Source organism: Chiloscyllium plagiosum, chromosome 14 (assembly GCF_004010195.1).
Source record: "Chiloscyllium plagiosum isolate BGI_BamShark_2017 chromosome 14, ASM401019v2, whole genome shotgun sequence".
NCBI lineage: Eukaryota > Metazoa > Chordata > Chondrichthyes > Orectolobiformes > Hemiscylliidae > Chiloscyllium > Chiloscyllium plagiosum.
In genome coordinates, this window is record NC_057723.1 from 46,406,095 (window position 1) to 46,425,934 (window position 19,840).

General features: G+C 38.9%; 1 protein-coding gene across 1 annotated transcript in view; it reads right to left on the bottom strand.

Moving 5' to 3' along the window:
• Window positions 1-19,840, bottom strand: part of cdhr2 (cadherin related family member 2) — a 107,351-nt gene that overhangs the window by 56,297 nt on the left and 31,214 nt on the right. Inside the window, exons 10-17 of the mRNA XM_043703737.1 lie at window positions 19,637-19,712; window positions 19,382-19,500; window positions 16,871-17,104; window positions 16,316-16,471; window positions 13,840-14,004; window positions 7,455-7,516; window positions 5,548-5,794; window positions 2,236-2,472 (exon numbers count right to left, since the gene is read on the bottom strand). Coding sequence (XP_043559672.1) covers window positions 2,236-2,472; window positions 5,548-5,794; window positions 7,455-7,516; window positions 13,840-14,004; window positions 16,316-16,471; window positions 16,871-17,104; window positions 19,382-19,500; window positions 19,637-19,712 — 1,296 coding nt within the window. The remainder of the gene's footprint in view (window positions 1-2,235; window positions 2,473-5,547; window positions 5,795-7,454; window positions 7,517-13,839; window positions 14,005-16,315; window positions 16,472-16,870; window positions 17,105-19,381; window positions 19,501-19,636; window positions 19,713-19,840) is intronic.

Sequence of the window (19,840 nt, forward strand, 5' to 3'; positions counted from 1 at the left end):
CTAACACCTTCAACATATTGTCTAGCTATCACCATTGGTAACAGCTAACCTGAGAATGCAACTTTTTTTAAAAAAAGATTTTGTGATTTACACATGAAAGAAGTGAAACTATCACTGTATTCTAACAGATGAAAGGCTTAACAGACAATCAATTTTTCAATGTATAATCAGTTACATCACACTGTTAATTTTTGCTATAAATTCTGTGTGTGAGGATTGAGCCCTCCACTACCACCTGATGAAGGAGTGTCGCTCCGAAAGCCAGTGTGCTTCCATTTAAACCTGTTGGACTATAACCTGGTGTTGTGTGATTTTTAACTTTGCACACCTCAGTCCAACACCGGCATCTCCAAATCATAAAAATCATGCTGATCTTAAAAGTTTCTTTTTGTACTCCCCTTTTGTACCCCTTATGATTGGTTTTGTCAATCTTTGCTGTTTTCTGTATCTCCCCTATTCACTGAGATAAGCATTTTTGTTTACATGTCATATTGCCCTTTGTTTTATATTGTCTTTTACCTCTTTATTTGTCCATGGCTGATTACAATTGCACTAGAGCGCCTGCGCCTTAAAGGTATGGTGGATCTGAATCACATTAATTTCCATTGATATTTTGTCATTTTACTTACAAATACAGGTTGTTCTGCTATAATGCGCATTTCGTTCATGCGAATTCATTGTAACACAATTGATGAATTGGGGACACTGGTTTTAAAGAACCACCTTTTAAAGCGCATTTTTGTTATAATGCAATTCTAGCCCCATTAGTTTAAATGGTGCTGCTATTACACGATTTTCTTGTAACACGGGGTTGCACGAGAATGGAATTACCACATTATAGCAGAACAACTGTATGTCCATACCTTGTCTCCCATTGACATTGGGTTAACTTAAATCTTTTTTCTTCCTTTCAAATATGATGTTAAATTCACTCTGATTCTGACTGCTATTACATAAAGGTTACCAGCAGTAGGCAGGAATATGGAGGCAAGAGCACAATCAGATCAGATATAATCTTACTGAATAGCAAAGCAGGCTCGAGGATTCGAATAACGTAAGCTTGCTCCCAATTAACTGTTCCTATGTTTACATACAAATGGTTATGCCAGAAAACATTGGTCTGGTAACTAAATCTGGCTCATTGCACAATCAAAGACAACAGGTCCTCTTGTTGGCTTAAGGATGTTTGCCTGATTTTTGTTCCCGAGCTGGGAGCAAGCTGCAAGCTTTGATTCTGAGGGTGAGGGGAAGTGTGTGTATAGGAGTCAGGCCAGTCACCTCAGGGAAGAGTTCAGAGGCAGCCACAGAGACTGCTAAGTATGAAGGCAGGCTGTGGGAAAGGGTCACTTCACTGCCCAGAAAATTGGTTTTGAGATGGATGGTCAGCCATGATCTCGAATGTCAGAGGAGGCCCAAGGGACTGAAAAGTCAATTTTTCTTCTTACTTTGCTATATTTCAGAATGAGCCTTGTTTCTAGAAGACAGTTTAGGAATACACAGAAGACCAAGGGACAGGATTGTTGATGGAAATAGGATACCACAACTGAGAAAAATGGATAGAAGGAATTAAAGCTGAGAGACTTTGGGATTTTTTTTAACAAAGAGCAAAGTAAGTATGCAATGCAGGTCATCCTTCACGTCAAGCTATAAATAACCTGTAGTTTAGAGTATTCGTTGCCTATGACATAATATTTAGTCAATGTTGATTTTAATTTGTTCCAGTAAAAGACTTAAAACTTGGAACCTTACCATTCAATTTCATCTATTGGTCAGTGGGAACTTAAAAATGCTTATAAAAGTTACCATCTCTCTCCATGTATGTAACAAATAACTAGCCAAGCATATTCTCAGCTTCTTGTAAATAGAGAATAGAAAATGATTTCTCAAACCTAGCAGTAGTACAAAAAGTATTAAGTTGACGCCAAAATTCTGAGCAAACTTCATAAATTAAGACATACCAAACAAAGTTAAATTCTCTTGAGCAATGCTCTGAAACTTAGTATTACATGATAGAGTTAATTGTTCAAAACTTTTCAAGAATAAACAGGTGTTTTTTTTAAGGAGTCATTTCAAGGAATGAAGGAATGAGAGTCATTTTGAAATTGATAACAACAGAAGGCGTCATTGTGAATTTGATTTTGGGTACCTAAATACAGCAGATACACGTGTATTTTACCTCGTTATTTCTGAAAACACAACCAACTATCCAAAGTTTTAAGAAGTTCAAATGCTTACCTCTACATGGATAGTAACATTGACAGTTGTTGAAAGAGAAGGAACTCCTAAATCATAAGCTTTCACAATTAGATCAATTTTTCCATCTGAAGATGTCATGGCCTCTCGATCTATGGGACCAATTGAACGGAGATCACCTGAGATCGGATCAATGGTAAAATTTTGTTGGTCGTCACCAGCAACTATTGCATAGCGAATCTCACTGTTATTGGCGTTGACCTCATCATTGTCAAAAGCCTTTACAAAACAAAAGAAATTCAAAACAAATTTATAAGATGACCTTTCTTTTTTAATCTCTTTAATATTTTTTATTTATTCATGCATGAGATATGAGTGCCACTTGTGGGATATAGGTAAAGTAGTGTTACCTCTGCAATCATAATTACTTATTCAAGATAAATTAACTCACACCAGTGTATAATTGTTTCAGCCAAGAGCTGAGTCAACAGGAATGAAAACTATGGGCGGCACAGTGGCACAGTGGTTAGCACTGCTGCCTCACAGCGCCAGAGACCCGGGTTCAATTCCCGACTCAGGCGACTGACTGTGTGGAGTTTGCACATTCTCCCCGTGTCTGCGTGGGTTTCCTCCGGGTGCTCCGGTTTCCTCCCACAGTCCAAAGATGTGCAGGTCAGGTGAATTGGCCATGCTAAATTGACCGTAGTGTTAGGTAAAGGGGTAAATGTAGGGGTATGGGTGTGTTGCGCTTCGGCGGGTCGGTGTGGACTTGTTGGGCCGAAGGGCTTGTTTCCACACTGTAAGTAATCTAATCTAATCTAATGTATGTGAAGGAAATATATTATTGTTTTTGTATTAGCTAAACTGTGTATACAAGAATGAAATGTGCCTGCAAACAATGGTAGATGTTACAGACAAATAGATAAGATGCTGTGAGGGGAGGGGGTTAAGCTAGATATGCCTATACAAACAGTAGTTATAAGCATCTATTTCAGCTTCTGCAAAAACAAGAACAAACCACAATCAAGAAGTCATGAAGTCATAACAAGTAAGGGAAACAGATGGTAGTGAAGGAGGATATACCTAACAATGGACCACAGAGGCAGGTGGTCAAACGGCCTTGTGAGGCCAGAAATAAGCATTTTGTCACAGACAAGGGCGGATAAGGCAAGAGATAAATAAGAGTAATGGGTGCCAGTCTTAGAGAAGTGGGAGATGTAAACAGGGGAGGAGCAATGGGAGGAGAGAGGGGAAACAAATTACATAAATATTGTGTACTAGTTGAATTCAGTGTGTGTGTGTGACTGCCTTTGTACACAGTAGACACCACACCCCTCTTTCAAGAGCGAAATAAATGACACTACTGATTCAGATCTTGTCTCAGACTGAAATTATTGAAGTGACTGATCTTCGTTTCTCACACACTGATTTGGCCAGCATTCATTGCCCATCTTAGTTGCCGCAGAGGAGGTGGTGATGAGCTGCCTTCTTGAACAGCTGCAGTCAATTTGATGTAGGTAGAATCACAGAGCAGTTAAGCAGAGAGTATCAAAATTATGAGCTAGTGACACTGAAGAAATTTTATAATTCCAAATTATATATTTCCAAGTCAGGATACTGTGTGGCTTGGAGGGGAAATTGTAGGCTGTGGAGTTTCCATATATCTGTTGCCCTGATCCTTCCTGAGAGGAATTATGGGTTTGGAATGTGCTGGCTCTAAGGAGCCTTGATGAATTTCTGTAGTGCACACTACTGCTACTGAGCATCGGTGATAGAGACAGTGGATGTTTGTGGATGTGGTGCCAGTCAAGTGGTGTCAAGATTCTTGGGGATGTTGGAGCTACAGCCATCCAGGCAAGTGGGGGCTATTTCAACATACTCCTGAGTTGTGTCAGGAGAAGAGTTACTTGCTGCAATAATCCTAGCCTCTGAACTACTCTTGGAGCCACTGTATTTATATAATTAGGTCCAAATCAGTTTATGGTCAATTGTAACCCCCAGGATGTTGATAGTGGGGCCTTCAGTGAATGTAATTCCATTGAATTAGATTCTCTTTTGTCAGAGATGATCATTGTTTGGCAATTGTGCCACACAAAAGTTGCTTGCCACTTGTCAGTCAAAACCTGAATTTAGATATGGACTGCTTCAGTATCTGAGGAATCATGAATAGTGCTGAACATTGTGCAGTCATCAGCAAACATCCCTGCTTCTAACCTTATGATGGAGGGAAGGCTATTGCTGAAGATGGTTGGGCCTAGGACACTACCCAGAGATGCCCTGGAACTGAGAAGACTGACCTCCAAAAATCACAAGCAGGTATGATTCCAACCAGCACAGTGTTTGCCCACTGATGCCCATTGATTCAGGTTTGTTAGGTTTTCTTGCTGCCACACTCAATCAAATGCAGCCTTGATGTCAAGGGCTGTCATTCTTACCTCACCTCTGGAATTCAGCACTTTTGTCCATGTTTGAGCCAAGGCAAGGTTTGAACTAAACTGGGTCTCACTAGGCAGGTATTGCTGAGCAGATGCTGCATGATAACATTGTTGATGACATCCTCTTGTTGATCAAGAGTGGACTGATGGGGCAGTGATTACCCAGGTTAAATTTTTCCTGTTTTTTATGTACAGGACATAATTGGACAATTTTCTACATTGTTGGGTAGATGCCAATGCTGCACACGTACTGGGGTCAGGATGCGGCAAGTACTGGAGCACAAGTCTTCAGTATTATGGCCGGAGTGTCACGGCCCATAACCAGTGCCTCCAACTGTTTTATGATATCATTTGGAATTAATCAAATTGGCTGAAGACTGAAGGAGTCTGAGATGATTCAACATATTGAAAGACATATTATGTGTAAATAACTTGTGTATTTTGCTTTGCTTAACGAACTTTGGTTTTATTGTTAAAATTAATGTAGCTTTACATACTTCCTTTTCAGTAAGACATCATCTTGTTAAAGCAAAATAAAGCATAATTTATCAAGATAGATTTCAGTCTGGAATCTGACTTGTCCAGGACTAACATCAGCTGGAATAACAACAGTATAAATGTGTGTCTGAAGTAACAATTTAATTCAACTTGCTTCTTATGGAAAACATAAAATATGACATATTTGTAATAAGGTTGCGAGATAACAAAATTCTCTTTTGAGGTTGAGGAAATAACTGATTGTGGGGAAAGATTACTGGAATGAACATACAACCTGATGGTGCAGATGCAAAGACTCACGCCTATTCTCTATAATATAATAATATAATATTCTCTAGAACTAGCTTCACTCAATTTCAAGACAAAATTTACAAAAATGGAATACAGAAAAGAACTATAAACATGTTAGATTTTGACCTACTTCAATTTTAATGTTTAATTCGTTTCCTTGGTTTTCAGTGATGAATGCAGTATAGGACTCTCTTGACATTACTGGACGGTTATCATTTACATCTTCTAAGACAATTTCAAGTGATGTTGTACCCTTACGGCCCTCACCATCTGTTGCTTGAACAGTCGCATAATATATGGAACGTTTCTCTCTGTCAAGTAATGTATTGTTCTCAACAGTAATTTTGCCCGTCTCGTTGTCAACTTTAAATTCCTGTCTTCAGTTAAAACAACAATTAAATTAATAAGCAGCATTCTGGAATTCACATACAAGTTCTCTAGGCAATCAATAAAAATTCTAAGTAGTGTTCTTATCATATTTTTGTTACTTCAATATTTCATGTTTGAATTTTCTAAATGATAAATATTTTAGCGGTACGATATATGTTGGAAAGTACAGGAGGTGCAGCTTTCAAATACTTACTTTGTCCTAGGTTTAAACACATTCTAAATCCCAGGTAGTCAGGACATTTGCATGAATGCAATGGAAACCCATCTCAGAAACAGCATTACAAATCTCCTGCCTTCATTTTGCAATAATGTCTTAACACTCCACAGTAAAGGCTGAGTTCACAGGCCTGACTCTCCAAGGTTTCCCAAGGCCATACTTTGATGGCCCTTCATTGGTGACTTTGGGAGTGACTGCACTTCAGACAGTGCAACTCTCAACAGCACACATTTGTGCTTCTTTCAAACATACACACAGCTCACTGCAGTGTATGTACATTGTGAGGTTTCCAGAAACCCTGCCTTCATTAGACATCATCCTGAAAAATGACATTGGCATGGAAGGAGAATGAATGGAAGAACTGCCTATCTCCATTCCACTTCCAGCCCCTCTCAGTCAGGAGTCATCACGCAAGATTGACTAAAGTGAAAAAATTCAAAAAGTACTAGAATTCTTTCCCATATTTCCACTCCTCAGCTGCTGGGCTGAGGGACTAATTCTTCAAAGGAAAAGAAGAGGTTAAGACATTTATCTACACACAAAGTTTTTTGTGTTTACTTCCCTCAAATGCATTTCCTTCCTCTGCTGAAGATGTTAAATATTGTGGAGTTCAGAATTCTATTGAGTTGGTAGCCATGTTTATTGATATGATTTGAAATGATTGATGCATCAAGTTGCTCAACTATGGAAACTTTATGCCAAACTGTCTATACAGGTTGACACAAACTCTAGGATGAATTTGAGAGTTCACAGTTTTTCATTCATTGTTCAAATCTTTTTTAAAAACTCATGATTTCAGGAATGTATTGTCTATCAGTGTTTTCTTGAAGGGTACACACTCAAAATATCACATTGTGTCTTATCGCTTTATGATGGTGAATGACCTGCAGAGCATTTTCAGAAAATTGGAAATGCAAGTTAATATTAGGCATATTAATATTCTATTTTAACTATTCCTACCAGGCAAGAAATGAGCTGCAGCATTTTGATACCAACTTCGTACACTGCGCATTTTTTTTAACCAAACATTCAAAAGCAACCCCTTAGTTTCTATCATTGTTCACATACTACCAACAGCTTTCATGCTCCAGATGGCATCAAGATTAGATAACTGACTTGCTTCTATGAAAATACTAGGGGATGGTTAGCTTAGCTGGCTGGGTGACTGGTTTACAATGTAGAAGTACTCTCATAGCACAGGTCCAATTTCCACCCTTGCTTAGGTTACCATAATGGTCATTCATTCTCAATCTCTCCCCTTGGCTGAGGGATGGTTAACACCAGGATCAGTTGTCTGTCTCTAATCAGAGAGCAAACCTGTGGTCCAGTAGGATTATGGTGGCTTTATTTTATTAAAATACATTAAGGTCAGTTAGAAAAGCTAATAATTCAAAACAACAGGTCAAAAGTATTGATTTATGTATACATACATGCTCTTTGGTAACAGGCTGTATGTAATTTTACCAAAGGGTCCACTGTCGGGATCTGTTGCCTATGGAACAAGATTCAAAATAAATAATAATGATAACATTAGTAACAACTTTTTTGTGTTATGATTTCTTAAAAACTTTTTTGCCACAGAGAAATCAATGAACATTTTGATTAATCCAGATTAAGTTTGAAGGAAATATTAGTCATTGCTAAGTATACTGTCTCAACAAATTAACTGAAAGATCAAACCATTCAGTGTGCTGAAAACATCAATTTAATTTAGCCCAGCCACAGATATTCAGGGAAGTATTTGGGCAAACGTAGTTATGAATGTATTGTGAGATACAAAAAGAGAAATACAAATGTGATCAAGTAGAAACCCAACTGGTAATGCTGATGCATCTTTTAAAATAAGAACTTTGAAAAGATGAGATATTAATGGTTCAGAGAGGAGACTGGAAATAAAAACTTTTAGAAAGCCAGCATCTAAAAATTCCCACTCTTGTTTCCATTTCTGGGCATCAAACACTTAAGCTCACAATATGATGCAAACAGCCCCTTATATCTCTCTGTTAGAAGGCAGATTTTGGGGAAATCCCATGATTTAAAGGCACACATTTCATACTGAAATGCTGCTCAGGAGCAATCTTTGAGGACAGACGTCCCCAACTGAAGGTGTGGGTTGGAATTTAGCCTGAGAGGTGGGGTCACGGTGGTGGAAGTGTGTGTCATTTCTGCTTGCATATCAGCAACCCCTGCTTATAGAATTTAATATCAATTTTAAAGTGCTAGATGCAACCATGTGAGGCACATGTCTTCACACTGTAGGGATGAACAGGAAATAACCCAATCCACCATCAGGTTATCGCATTGTATCTCTGGGTGACTGAGAATGAGCCCCCACAATAAGCACAAAGGCATGCAGAGAAGCTCATATTGGGACAATTGATTTAGGAGGCTATTGTCTGGAAGGTAAGCTTTCATCTCTCTTCATAGATCCAAACCTTTTAGCCTCATTATTCACCCTCCCATAACTCTATATCGCTTCCTGACAACCTTCCCCAGTTCTCATAGTGACATCCCACACACCTCCCAAGTTCAATCATGTTCTGTCCCTCACTCTATATCATCCTCTTCCAATTCACACTCACTGCTACCAACACTCACGTCCATCAAGATTTCCCATGCACCCCTCCCGTTTCTTCAGTGTTCAATAAAGTCAACCACTCATCTATGATCCAAACAGAGCACTTCACCTGGCGGACACTACCTTCAACCAGTCATAAATCAGGTGTCAGGGATTTCTTGATTTATTGTTGACATAATTTGGAGAAGGTATGAGTTAATAACTGTGAATGACATGCAAATAAAGGGAATAGACATTCCTGTCACCAGATATGTGCTAATCTCCTGCTGAAATACATACAAATTAATTCCTTAAACCCAAACCACCATTGTGAAGTTAATATTGCAGTTCCTGCCTAAGTGACCCCATTAACCACATTTTCTGCTCCCAGTAGCCCTGTTAAATTCCACCCATGGTGTGCTCTGGTTGGCAGACGATGGCTCCTATCATGATGGCTGTGGGGCCCAAGGAGAGAAATTGCAAGTTCTCAGAGGAGATCCTGTTGAAGGAGTTACAGCAGTGGAGAGATGTTAATCCCAATAATTGTACCAACACCAGTATCACAACCTTGATGTGCTGCATCCACCATTTAATTATACAGTGACATTCCATAGTATAGCTTTCATAGCCATTAATCTCAAATTTCAAACTTACTTCACAGCTTTTCAAACAACTGAGATATCAGACACAAAACACAACTGTCAGAAACGTTTGCACATTTTTACCATTCTTTTATTTTCAAGAATAAGTAGTACATAACGTTCTATTATGTGCATGGAGTCTAATTAGTTTTATTCTCCCAAGTATTGCTTCTTGAATCCAAGATGTTTCCGTTCAAACTTTTTATTTACAGAATAGTAGATACACACCTTCTCTTAGACTCAGAGAGAGTTTCTGCCTCTTGCAGATCGCATTGCATAATTTTATGACACTGACATTATTAAATCATTATATATCATCATATTATACATTCTGTTGATGTCTCATTGCTCAACAATGGGTGGTTTAAACTAATTCAGCAGTGGGATGGGAACCTAAATTGTAGTTCGAGTATACAGGAAGTTGAGAGAAGTGAGGTCAGAAATAAGGTTTCAAGATCACAAGAAGGCACCAGGAACAAGAGGTTGGTCTGAAGTGTGTCAACTTCAGTGCCAGGAGCATCCAAAATAAGGTGGGTGAACTTGCAGCTTGGGTGGGTACCTGGGATTTCGATGTTGCAGCCATTTTGGTGACATGGCTAGAGAAGGGGCAGGAATGGTTGTTGCAGGTTCCACGATTTAGATGTTTCATAAGAACAGAGAAAATGGTAAAAGAAGGGGGAGGGAGGGGGGGAAAGGTATGACATTGTTAGTCAAGGACAGTATTACAGTTGCAGAAAAGATGTTTGAGGACTCGTCTACTGAGATAGCATGGGCTGAGGTTAGATATAGGAAAGGAGAAGTCACCCTGTTGGGAGTTTTCTATTGGCTTCCGAATAGTTCCAGAGATGCAGAGGATAGGACAGCAAAGATGATCCTTGATAGGAGCGAGAGTGACAGGGTGGTTGCTATGGGGGATTTTAACTTTCCAAATATTGACTGGGAATACTATAGTTTGAATACTTTAGATGGGTCAGTTTTTGTCCAATCTGTGGAGGATGTTTTCCTGAATCAGTATGTAGACAGGCCAACAAGGGGCTAGGCCACATTAGATTTGGTACTGGGTAATGAACCCAGCCAGGTGTTGGATTTGGAGGTAGGTGAGCACTTTGGTGACAGTGACTACAATTCGGTTATGTTTACTTTAATGATAGAAAAGAATAAGTATGTACCGCAAGGCAAGAGTTATAGCTGGAGGAAAGGCAATTACAATGTGATTAGGCAAAATTTAGGATGCATAGGATTGGGAAGGAAACTGCAGAGGTTGGGAACAATTGAAATGTGGAACTTATTCAAGGAACAGCTACTGGAGATCCTTGGTAAGTATGTACCTGTCAGGCAGGGAGGAAGTTGTTGAGCGCAGGAGCTGTGGTTCACTAAGGAAGTTGAATCTCTTGTCAAGAGGAAGAAGAAGGCTTATGTTAGGATGAGATGTGATGGCTCAGCTAAAGCGTTTGAGAGTTACAAGTTAGCCATGAAAGACCGAAAGAGAGAGCTAAGAAGAGCTTGGAGGGGACATGAGAAGTCATTGGCGGATAGGATCAAAGAAAACCCTAAGGTTTTCTATCGGTATATCAGGAATAAAAGAATGACAAGAGTAAGATGAGGACCAATCAAGGATAGCAGTGGGAAGCTGTGCATGGAGTCAGAGGAATAGGGGAAGTGTTAAATGAATACTTTTCGTCAGTACTCACACTAGAAAAAAGACAATGTTGTCGAGGACAATACTGAGATACAGGCTACTCAACTGGATGGGATTGAGGTTCACAAGGAGGAGGTGCTACCAATTCTGGAAAGATTAAAAATAGATAAGTATCCTGGGTCAGATGGGATTTATCCTAGGATTCTCTGGGAAGCCAGGGAGGAGTTTGCCGAGCATTTGTCATTGAGCTTTATTTTGTTCATTGGCTACGGGCATAATGCCAGAAGACTAGAGGATAGCACATGTTATTCCCTTGTTCAAGAAGGGGAGTATAGACAACTCTGGTAATTATAGACCAGTGAGCCTTACTTCGGTTGTGGGTAAAGTACTGGAAAGGGCTATAAGAGACAGGATTTTAAATCATCGAGAAAGGAATATGTTGATTAGGGATAGTCAATACGGTTTTGTGAAGGGCAGGTCATGCGTCATAAACCTTATTGAGTTCTTTGAGAAGGTGACCAAACAGGTGGATGAGGTTAAAGCAGTTGATGTGGTGTATGTGGATTTAAATAAGGTGTTCGATAAGGTTCCCCATGGTAGGTTATTGCACAAAATATGGAGGCATGGGATTGAGGGTGATTTAGCGGTTTGGATCAGAAATTGGCTAGCTGAAGGATGACAGAGGGTGGTGGTTGATGGGAAATATTAGTCGTGTACGGCAAGGATCTGTTTGGGTCCACTGCTGTTTGTCATTTTTTATAAATTAGGGCATAGAAGGGTAAATTTGTGGGTGACACTAAGGTCGGTAGAGTTGTAGATAGTGCCAAAGGATGCTGTAAGTTTCAGAGGGACCTTAATAAGCTGCAGAGCTGGGCTGAGAGGTGGCAAATGGAGTTTAATGTGGATAAGTATGAGATGATTCACTTTGGAAGGAGGAACAGGAATACAGAGTATTGGGCTAATGGTAAGATTCTTGGTAGTGTAGATGAGCAGAGAGATTACAGTGCCAAGGTAGATAGATCCTTGAAAGTTGCCGCCCAGGTTGATAAGGTTGTTAAGAAGGCACACAGTATGTTAGCTTTTATTGGTAGAGAGATTGAGTTTCGGAACCATATGATCATGTTGCAGCTATACAAAACTCTGGTACAGCCAATTTAGAGTATTGCGTACGTTTCTGGTCTCTGCATTATAGGAAGGATATGGAAGCTTTGAAAGGGTTCAAAGGAGATTTACTAGGATGTTGCCAGGTATGGAGGGAAGGTCTTATGAGGAAAGGCTGAGGGACATGAGGCTGTTTTTATTAGAGAGAAGAAGGTTGAGAGGTGACTTCATTGAGCCATACAAGATAATCAGAGGGTAAGATAGGTTGGACACTGAGAGCCTTTTTCCTCAGATGGCGGTGGCTAGTACAGGTGGACATAGCATTAAATTGAGGAGTAATAGATATAGGACAGATGTCAGAGGTGGTTTCTTTACTCAGAGAGTAGTAAGGGCATGGAACGTACGGCCTGCAACAGTAGTAGACTCACCAACTTTAAGGGCATTTAAATGATCATTGGACATATGGACGAGAATGGAATAGTGTAGGTTGATGGGCTTCAGATTGGTTTTACAGGTTGATGCAGCATTGAGGGCTGAAGGGCCTGTACTGCACTGTAATGTTCTATGTTCTATGTTCAATGGCTTGACACATATCTTGGAACATCCCCCCTTGATTGTGGAGAGGCATGTCAATTCCAGACAGCAACTTTTGGAGTCTAACATTACACAGCATCTGATGACACAAGTCACATATTCCAGTATAGTCATTTCAGCTTCCACAGAGTGATGAAGTGCAGCAATGGAAGCGCAGATAGCTGCCATTGTGGCTGTGGGTTCCTCAGCTGGATGTGGTTTGCAGAGTGTCTCGAATACCCACAGACCTGCCCTCCCCCAGATCATTGCACAGGCTACCTAAAAGACCTGACTTAGAAACGTAGAAATGGTTGAGTCAAATCAAACTAGACTCTCTCCAAATAGAATTCCTGTTTCCCTCTTCCACCAATACAACATTATCCTGACAGTTAGCTGTCAGCTTGGCATCCAAAACTACTCAAGGCTCATTCTTCTGAGATGATGCAATGAGAGACAGAACCATGACGGTTCCAAACCTCTGAAGAACTCCCCAAGAGAATATCTGAACTGCTGTCTTCAGATTCTCAGCAGTCATCCACCTCACCTGCTGCTGCATCTGCCATTGTATTTCATAGTAGCACTAAATTACATAAGACAGCCACTAAGCATAAACACCAGTGTGGAAAGTGTAATAGTAGTAAGTGCTGTTGATTTTGGTAAATTCAAATAGTTTGATTTGAATGTACATAAACAGTGATTGAATAGTGTTGGAATCTGTCTATTGGATTGTGATCTTCATGAGGACACAATTGCAATTACTGAGTACAGATGATAAATTCTCTAATGGATCCGAAGTTTTCAAATGTGACAAAAACATAAATGAATCTGATGGTGCAGTGTTTCTCTCAATTAGATAGTGCAAAGCATTTCTCAGAAGCAAAGTTTCTGTCTCCCCTTAGGGTCTCTCCACCTCCTCTTCCTCAGTTTCTTTCTTCTTTGCCGGTAGCTGTGAGCTTGACCCTTAGGTACAACCGCTACTGGTAACAACTGGTCTCCCATGATTGACCGATCATGGAAAAGCCAGCAAGTCACCATGAATCTGAAGCTCTCTTTGATTTGACCTCACCTCAGCCTCCTCACCCTACAGAAGCTGTTTTGTTCTGGCTGGCCTCATCTGTTCTGACCCTTCCTCATCTATTACCTCTCAAGAGCTACCATGGTCACCTTGGAAACCCATTAATGCTTATCCTATCCAGTAAAATAGTTCGCATTATGTTAGCTTGAGCTTGCATATAAATACATAATTTCAGAGCTTCAGAAAAAATATTTCAGTTGAGATTAAACCAAAATAAAATAAAACTTACTGTAACAATTCCAACTACAGTTCCAATGTCTGCATTTTCTTTCACAGTCAGGACATATGTTTGGTGTGGGAACTCTGGGCTGTGATCATTAATGTCAACAATGTCGATTGTAACAGTTGCTGTGGAACAACATTTCGTCGGGTTGGTTGTATCGTTTGCAACAATCTAGCAAATAATTTTAAAACAAATTACTTAATTATCATTCTGCTCATGAGATTGTAAACCAAAATGCTGATTATTATTCCATACAAAATAATTTTGTTGCTAAATTTCATTTATCTCATTTAGTGACCATTTCAGAGATATTTTAGCTTTCTGATTTCAAATTATTCTACTTTTATACTGTCCTTGGGCTCCAATGCCAGACTGATAAATTGTGACATGCTGATACCAAAATATAATCATAGAAATAGTTTGGATAAAACATTAAACATTGAATTATTTGTCCTCAGGAATTTCATAAAGGAAACAAAAATGGTCATTACACCAAGAAAAGAGAGATTAGGTGTTATGAAGTGTGTTATTATCAGTATTACTAAGAGCATTTGAAAGATTGGTTGAAGGGGTTGGATTGGAAGAATATTTGGAAAAGTAAAAGAGAGGATGGAGATCTTTCAGAGGCAACTTCAAGGCACTAGTCATTTATGGCAAATAGTATAAGGAAGGACTGATTAAAAGAAAGCAGTTCTGTAACTGGCAAGTTCAGGATGTGGGGTGTAAATGGAAATAAGGAAGTAGGAAGTAAACAAATTACCACAGGACCATCTTCTATTTGAACATTGTAGTTAAGCTGTATCTACGTTGACTTGCGAAGGTTTGCAACTGAAACATGTGGATAACATATCTTTCATGTGCTATAATTCTTTATGACTCATGTCCTATCATCACTCCATAGTTATAGCATCAAAACATTGCTGATTTTTAGCTCTATCTCAGCTCCATCTCCCTTGTCATGTCCATTTTTGACTGCCTGGCACTGTTCTTGCTGACCTCGAATTTGTCAAATGTCCTGCTGTCCACATCTTATCCCAGACAAAATTCTTTTCACCCGTCAATCCTGTACTTGCTGACCAATGCTAATTTGCTGCTAAGCACAACTCAGCTGAACAAATTCAGCTACAAAATTTTTCCATGGTCTTGGAAATCTTATTTTGGCAATTCCCTCCATGTCCATAGCCTCACCAGATTTCTCTAGTTCTGGCCTCTCCATTTCTTTTGCCCCAACATTACTGTAATCATTACCAGTTGTCTCAATTCTACTCTTTTGAACTCCTCAATCTCTCTTTCTCTACCATTAACAATCCTTTCAAAGCATGTTTCACTGAGAAAGTTCAGCATGTCCTTTCAATCTATTCCTGGCTTACCCCCATGGGGTGAAGTACTCTGGGGGCATTCCTTTATGAAGAGGGAACAGTGCAAGTGCAGGTTGCTGTTTTATTTTTTGAGAAATTAGACATTGATTGGCAAATTTCAGTTTCAAGTAAGTTATTAAAAAAAAATTTAAATGAGTGATCTTTTTGGATTTACTAATTACTAGTTAATATTGCATTTTATGTACTGTATATATCGAGTGTTGCCATAATATCAATGTTGGTCTGAAAATTTGGTCATTTTCTACCTGGTATAAATCCTAAAGAGATGCAAGAAAACTCTTAAAGGGGAAAAAAAAACCTTCTGCAAAAGCACAAAATTGGCATTACTGCATCGGCTGTCTGCTTCACACTACACCTTAGCTGAAAATACAGTGTGGTAGTTCATGCAAAACCTGCTGGCACACCACCTCCATCCAGGACCCCAAATAGTCCTTCCAAGTGAGACAGACGTTCACCTGCTTCTCCTCCAACCCAGCTTACTGTATCGTGTGCTCCTGATGTGGTCTTCTCTACACTGGGGAAACCAAACATAAACTCAGGGCACATTTAGCCGAGCATCTCAGCCAGGTCTGCAGGGGCTGCCCTGACCCACCAGTCACTGCCCATTTGAATTCCCCTTTCCACTCCTTTTCCAACATGACCAACCTCGGCCTCCTCCATTGCCACAGTGAATCAGTTTGCAAATTGGAGGAACAACACCTCACTTTCCACCTTGGCAGCCAACAGCCCAGAGGACTCAACACTGATTTCTCCAACTTCAAATAACCTCCCTTCCCGTTCCCTGACTCTCTTTCCAGTCCCTCCCCCTCCCTTCCATTCCTCTGACCAACCCTTTGTTGACGTCTCCACCCCCTGATGCTGCCTGGCTTGCTGTGTTTTTCTAGCCTCGTGCTTGTCTACCTTGGATTCCAGCACCTGTGTCTTATTTGTCTCTAATCTAGTTGATTCATTAATATCTGTTACACATTTTTCTCAAAGATGAATATACCCCTCCACCCCCAGTTGTCTTTCATTGAAAGTAATAACAATGTTAATAGCAGGAGAAAAGCACAGCTTTTCAAATTTCTGGAAAAGGCTATATGTATTCTTGAAACAAATATTACCTCAAAGATCAAAACCTTTCTCTGTTCATAATCAATAATATCTGAGTCTTTCACTGCTATCTGTACCACTCCCACAGTTTTGATCTCTGTTGGGGAAACAGTAAAAGCTGATGCGTTCGCTCCCTGAAGGGACAATGTGAAGCTTCCATTCATACCCTGTAAAAATAACATTGTCAACTTATGCAAGAATAACACAGATGAAACCAAATCACAGCTCATGTTTAGAGAGGAGATTTACAACATCATCACACATTTCTCCATTGGAACAATGAAACAAATGCACAATTCAACTTTGCATAAAACAGTCTCTAAAACAACTAAATGATATACCCATCAATACAGTGTACCTCAAATTGTACCAGTTCTATACTTAATTTCACTCAGGTGCATATCCAAGAGTTGTCTAACAATTATACAACTATTAGCTTCAGGAGGTTTACAAAATATCAGAAGCACAACTAATTCCACTTATTGAATATTTCAAATATAACCTCAGGGTATACAGTGTGAGTTTTAAAAAGGTTACAAAGTATTAAAACTCTTAGAATTATGTACCTGATCAGGATCACGCGCTACTATAGTTAAATTCTCTATTGGCACTCCTGACGAGAAATGCTCAGGAATGGAAGTGCGAAATGAATTCACTTTTGAACTTTCAGCAAAATTACAAGTGCCAAGAATGCAATTATAGAACGCAGGTGTATTGTCGTTAATATCGGTCACAGTGATGGATACCCTTGTAACTGCAGAGGCAATGATTCCATTGATATCATGATGCATTTCCTTGGCCTAGAAATAAAAAAAAAATGTGTTCACTTGGAAGATGGTATGTTGAATAGAAATCAAAAAAGAAAAAATTACTAACTTTTGCAGATTTCTGAGCTTTATATCTGCTACTGAAAGTCAGATTTAAAATTCTAGCCATTATTACCATCTGAAAGCAGCTCATCACTGCACTATATTAGCAGTGTTACAACCAGAAAAAGGGAATAACAATTATCATAATTTACCATATCCTATGAAATGCATCTTTGTTCCATAAAGTGATGCAAAACTGACATATTTGTAAATAAGTTATTAATTCTAAAAAATAGTGTCCAATGCTTCTAGACAAATTGCCAGAATTAAAGGAAAAACAATGAAATAATACACTGAGGTGCCAGGAGATAACTGAAAAAGAATATGTTAAAAATAGTGAACAAATTACAAAAAAAGTTGCATCTAGCAGTATAATAGCAAGCTGGTAATTACAGGTAAAAATCAAACACTAAAGAATCACTTACAATTGAAAATGAGAAAGACAGGAAACATTTAGCAAATTTGTTTGAGAGACATAAGCAGCATTTGAAAGACTGCATTGACTGTCTATCTCTCGTTTTCCCGTGAGTATGATGCTGAATGTTTCCTTGAAATGAAACAGTCCTTCAAGTCATGGTATTCCTAAAAGAACCATCAAATAAAGCATTCCAAGATACTGTCCTAGTCAGAATGGTAAGTGACTTGTTTATAGGCAGCTTTGAAAATTACATATCACCACAATATTGAAGCCTTTGTTCTTCTAGATAACCAGGTTTGGAAAGAGATATGCTGCTGAAGTAATATTTGAGACATTGTCAACAGCAAATAAGAACTGAGTTGGGATTCTTAACCATTTCACAACATTAAAAATAAAGATCTGTGTATACAAAAACTTATTTGGGACCATTTTCAGACCCAAAATCAGAACAGCAAAGCAATATGGGCTCCAATCATATGCCTGAGACCATCATAAAATTGCATATCAGGCTAGATGTCAGTCATATTACCAAACTGTTCAGGTAGTTCATCCATTGAAGAATATCAAAGCATCTCCCTTACCATAAGAGGATAAAGAAATTGCTGGGGTTTGGTGGTGATAGGAACAGCAGTGGTTGGATGATCCAATTGTGATTGCTAGGAGAAGGTGAAGACTCCAGATTCGGGAGATCAGAGTCAAGAGTGGGGTGCTGAAAAATAATAGCCGGTCAGGCAGCATCCGAGGAGCAGGAATCTCAATGTTTCAGGCAAGAGCCCTTCATCTGGAATCTTCCTGATGAAGGGCTGTTGCCCGAAATGTCAATTCTCCTGTTCCTCGGATGCTGCCTGACTTGCTGTGCTTTTTCAGCACCCCACTCTCAACAATTATTATTGCTGTCAATTGAGAAAGCACTTCTGCTCCTCCCATTTCCACAACAATATTCAGTGGTAGATTTTTATTTGAAGTTTATTTTTATTTTCATGACTGCCGCAGAGATCACTGAAGGATCTTTCTTTTTTATTGATTCATGGGATGTGGACATCACTGGCCAGACCAGTCTTTATTGCCTATCTCTAATTGCCAAGAAGGTAGTTAAGAGTTAATCTTATTGTTGTGGATCTGGAGTCTCATGTAGGCTAGACTGCATAAAGATGACAGATCTCCTTCACTGAAAGCTATTAATGAAGTTGATCGTAAATCTGTTTAAATATTTAGCAAGACATGTTAATGAGAGGATTTCATACAGGTTTTAAGCGCCTCATTTACAAGGGTACTAGCAGCTACAAAACAACCTTAAACAACCAACAAGGATGGCACAAATCAAGTGGCACTACTCATAATTGATCTTTTGTCCTATTTTCCACGAAGAAAATAGGTACAATCAGGAGCAAGTTCCCACCCACCACTCATGCCCATTAATTATCAATTAGATGTAAATAACAATCATTCTACTTTATAATCTTCTGATATCATGAGGGCATTTGGAATCCTGAAATGCCTCTGACCTTATTAGTTCCCAGCTGTAAGGAATATGTTGAAAGACAGCAATCTAAAACGATCAGAAATGGTCCTCTAAGTTTTGGATTGCTGTATTTACTGTACCAGGAGATCATATAAAATCATTTAAAATCAGAGACTTTAATTATTTTTGCTTTTATCATTAATTTTCTAATGACATATTTCAGTGAATGCGATGATATGTCAAGATACTTCAATAAAATAAAATGTATAGGATATATATTGTTTTGCAGTAGACATTGTATGTCTACAACACATTGTATTTTACTTACCATAACCTGCAGTTCTACAATTGCATTAAAGTCAAGAAGTTCCTCTCGGTCAAAAGAATGAGACACAACTATCTCTCCACTTTGAGCAGTAATGTTAAATAAACCTGGAGGCTTTGAATCTATAAGTGAAAAGTAAAAGATGACACGAACAATACCAAAAACTTTTCACTACAAACAGCTTTAGATCATTCATAGAGAAATTGCGCAACAAAAGAAATGAGTGAGGATACAACATAAGGCAATCTACTTTCTTACTTAAGATAGAATATGTAATCTCATCATTAATTCCTCGGTCACCATCCACAGCTGTAATTGTAAGTACAGTTGTTCCCTGAAAAAGAAATGAAGAAACAAAAAGATATTTCTGTAGTTAGTTGAAAGCATTGTGTGAATTAGATACCAATTAACAACATTATTGTTGTTGTGTTACAATAGTCTTATCACAACGTAGGGCTGGTC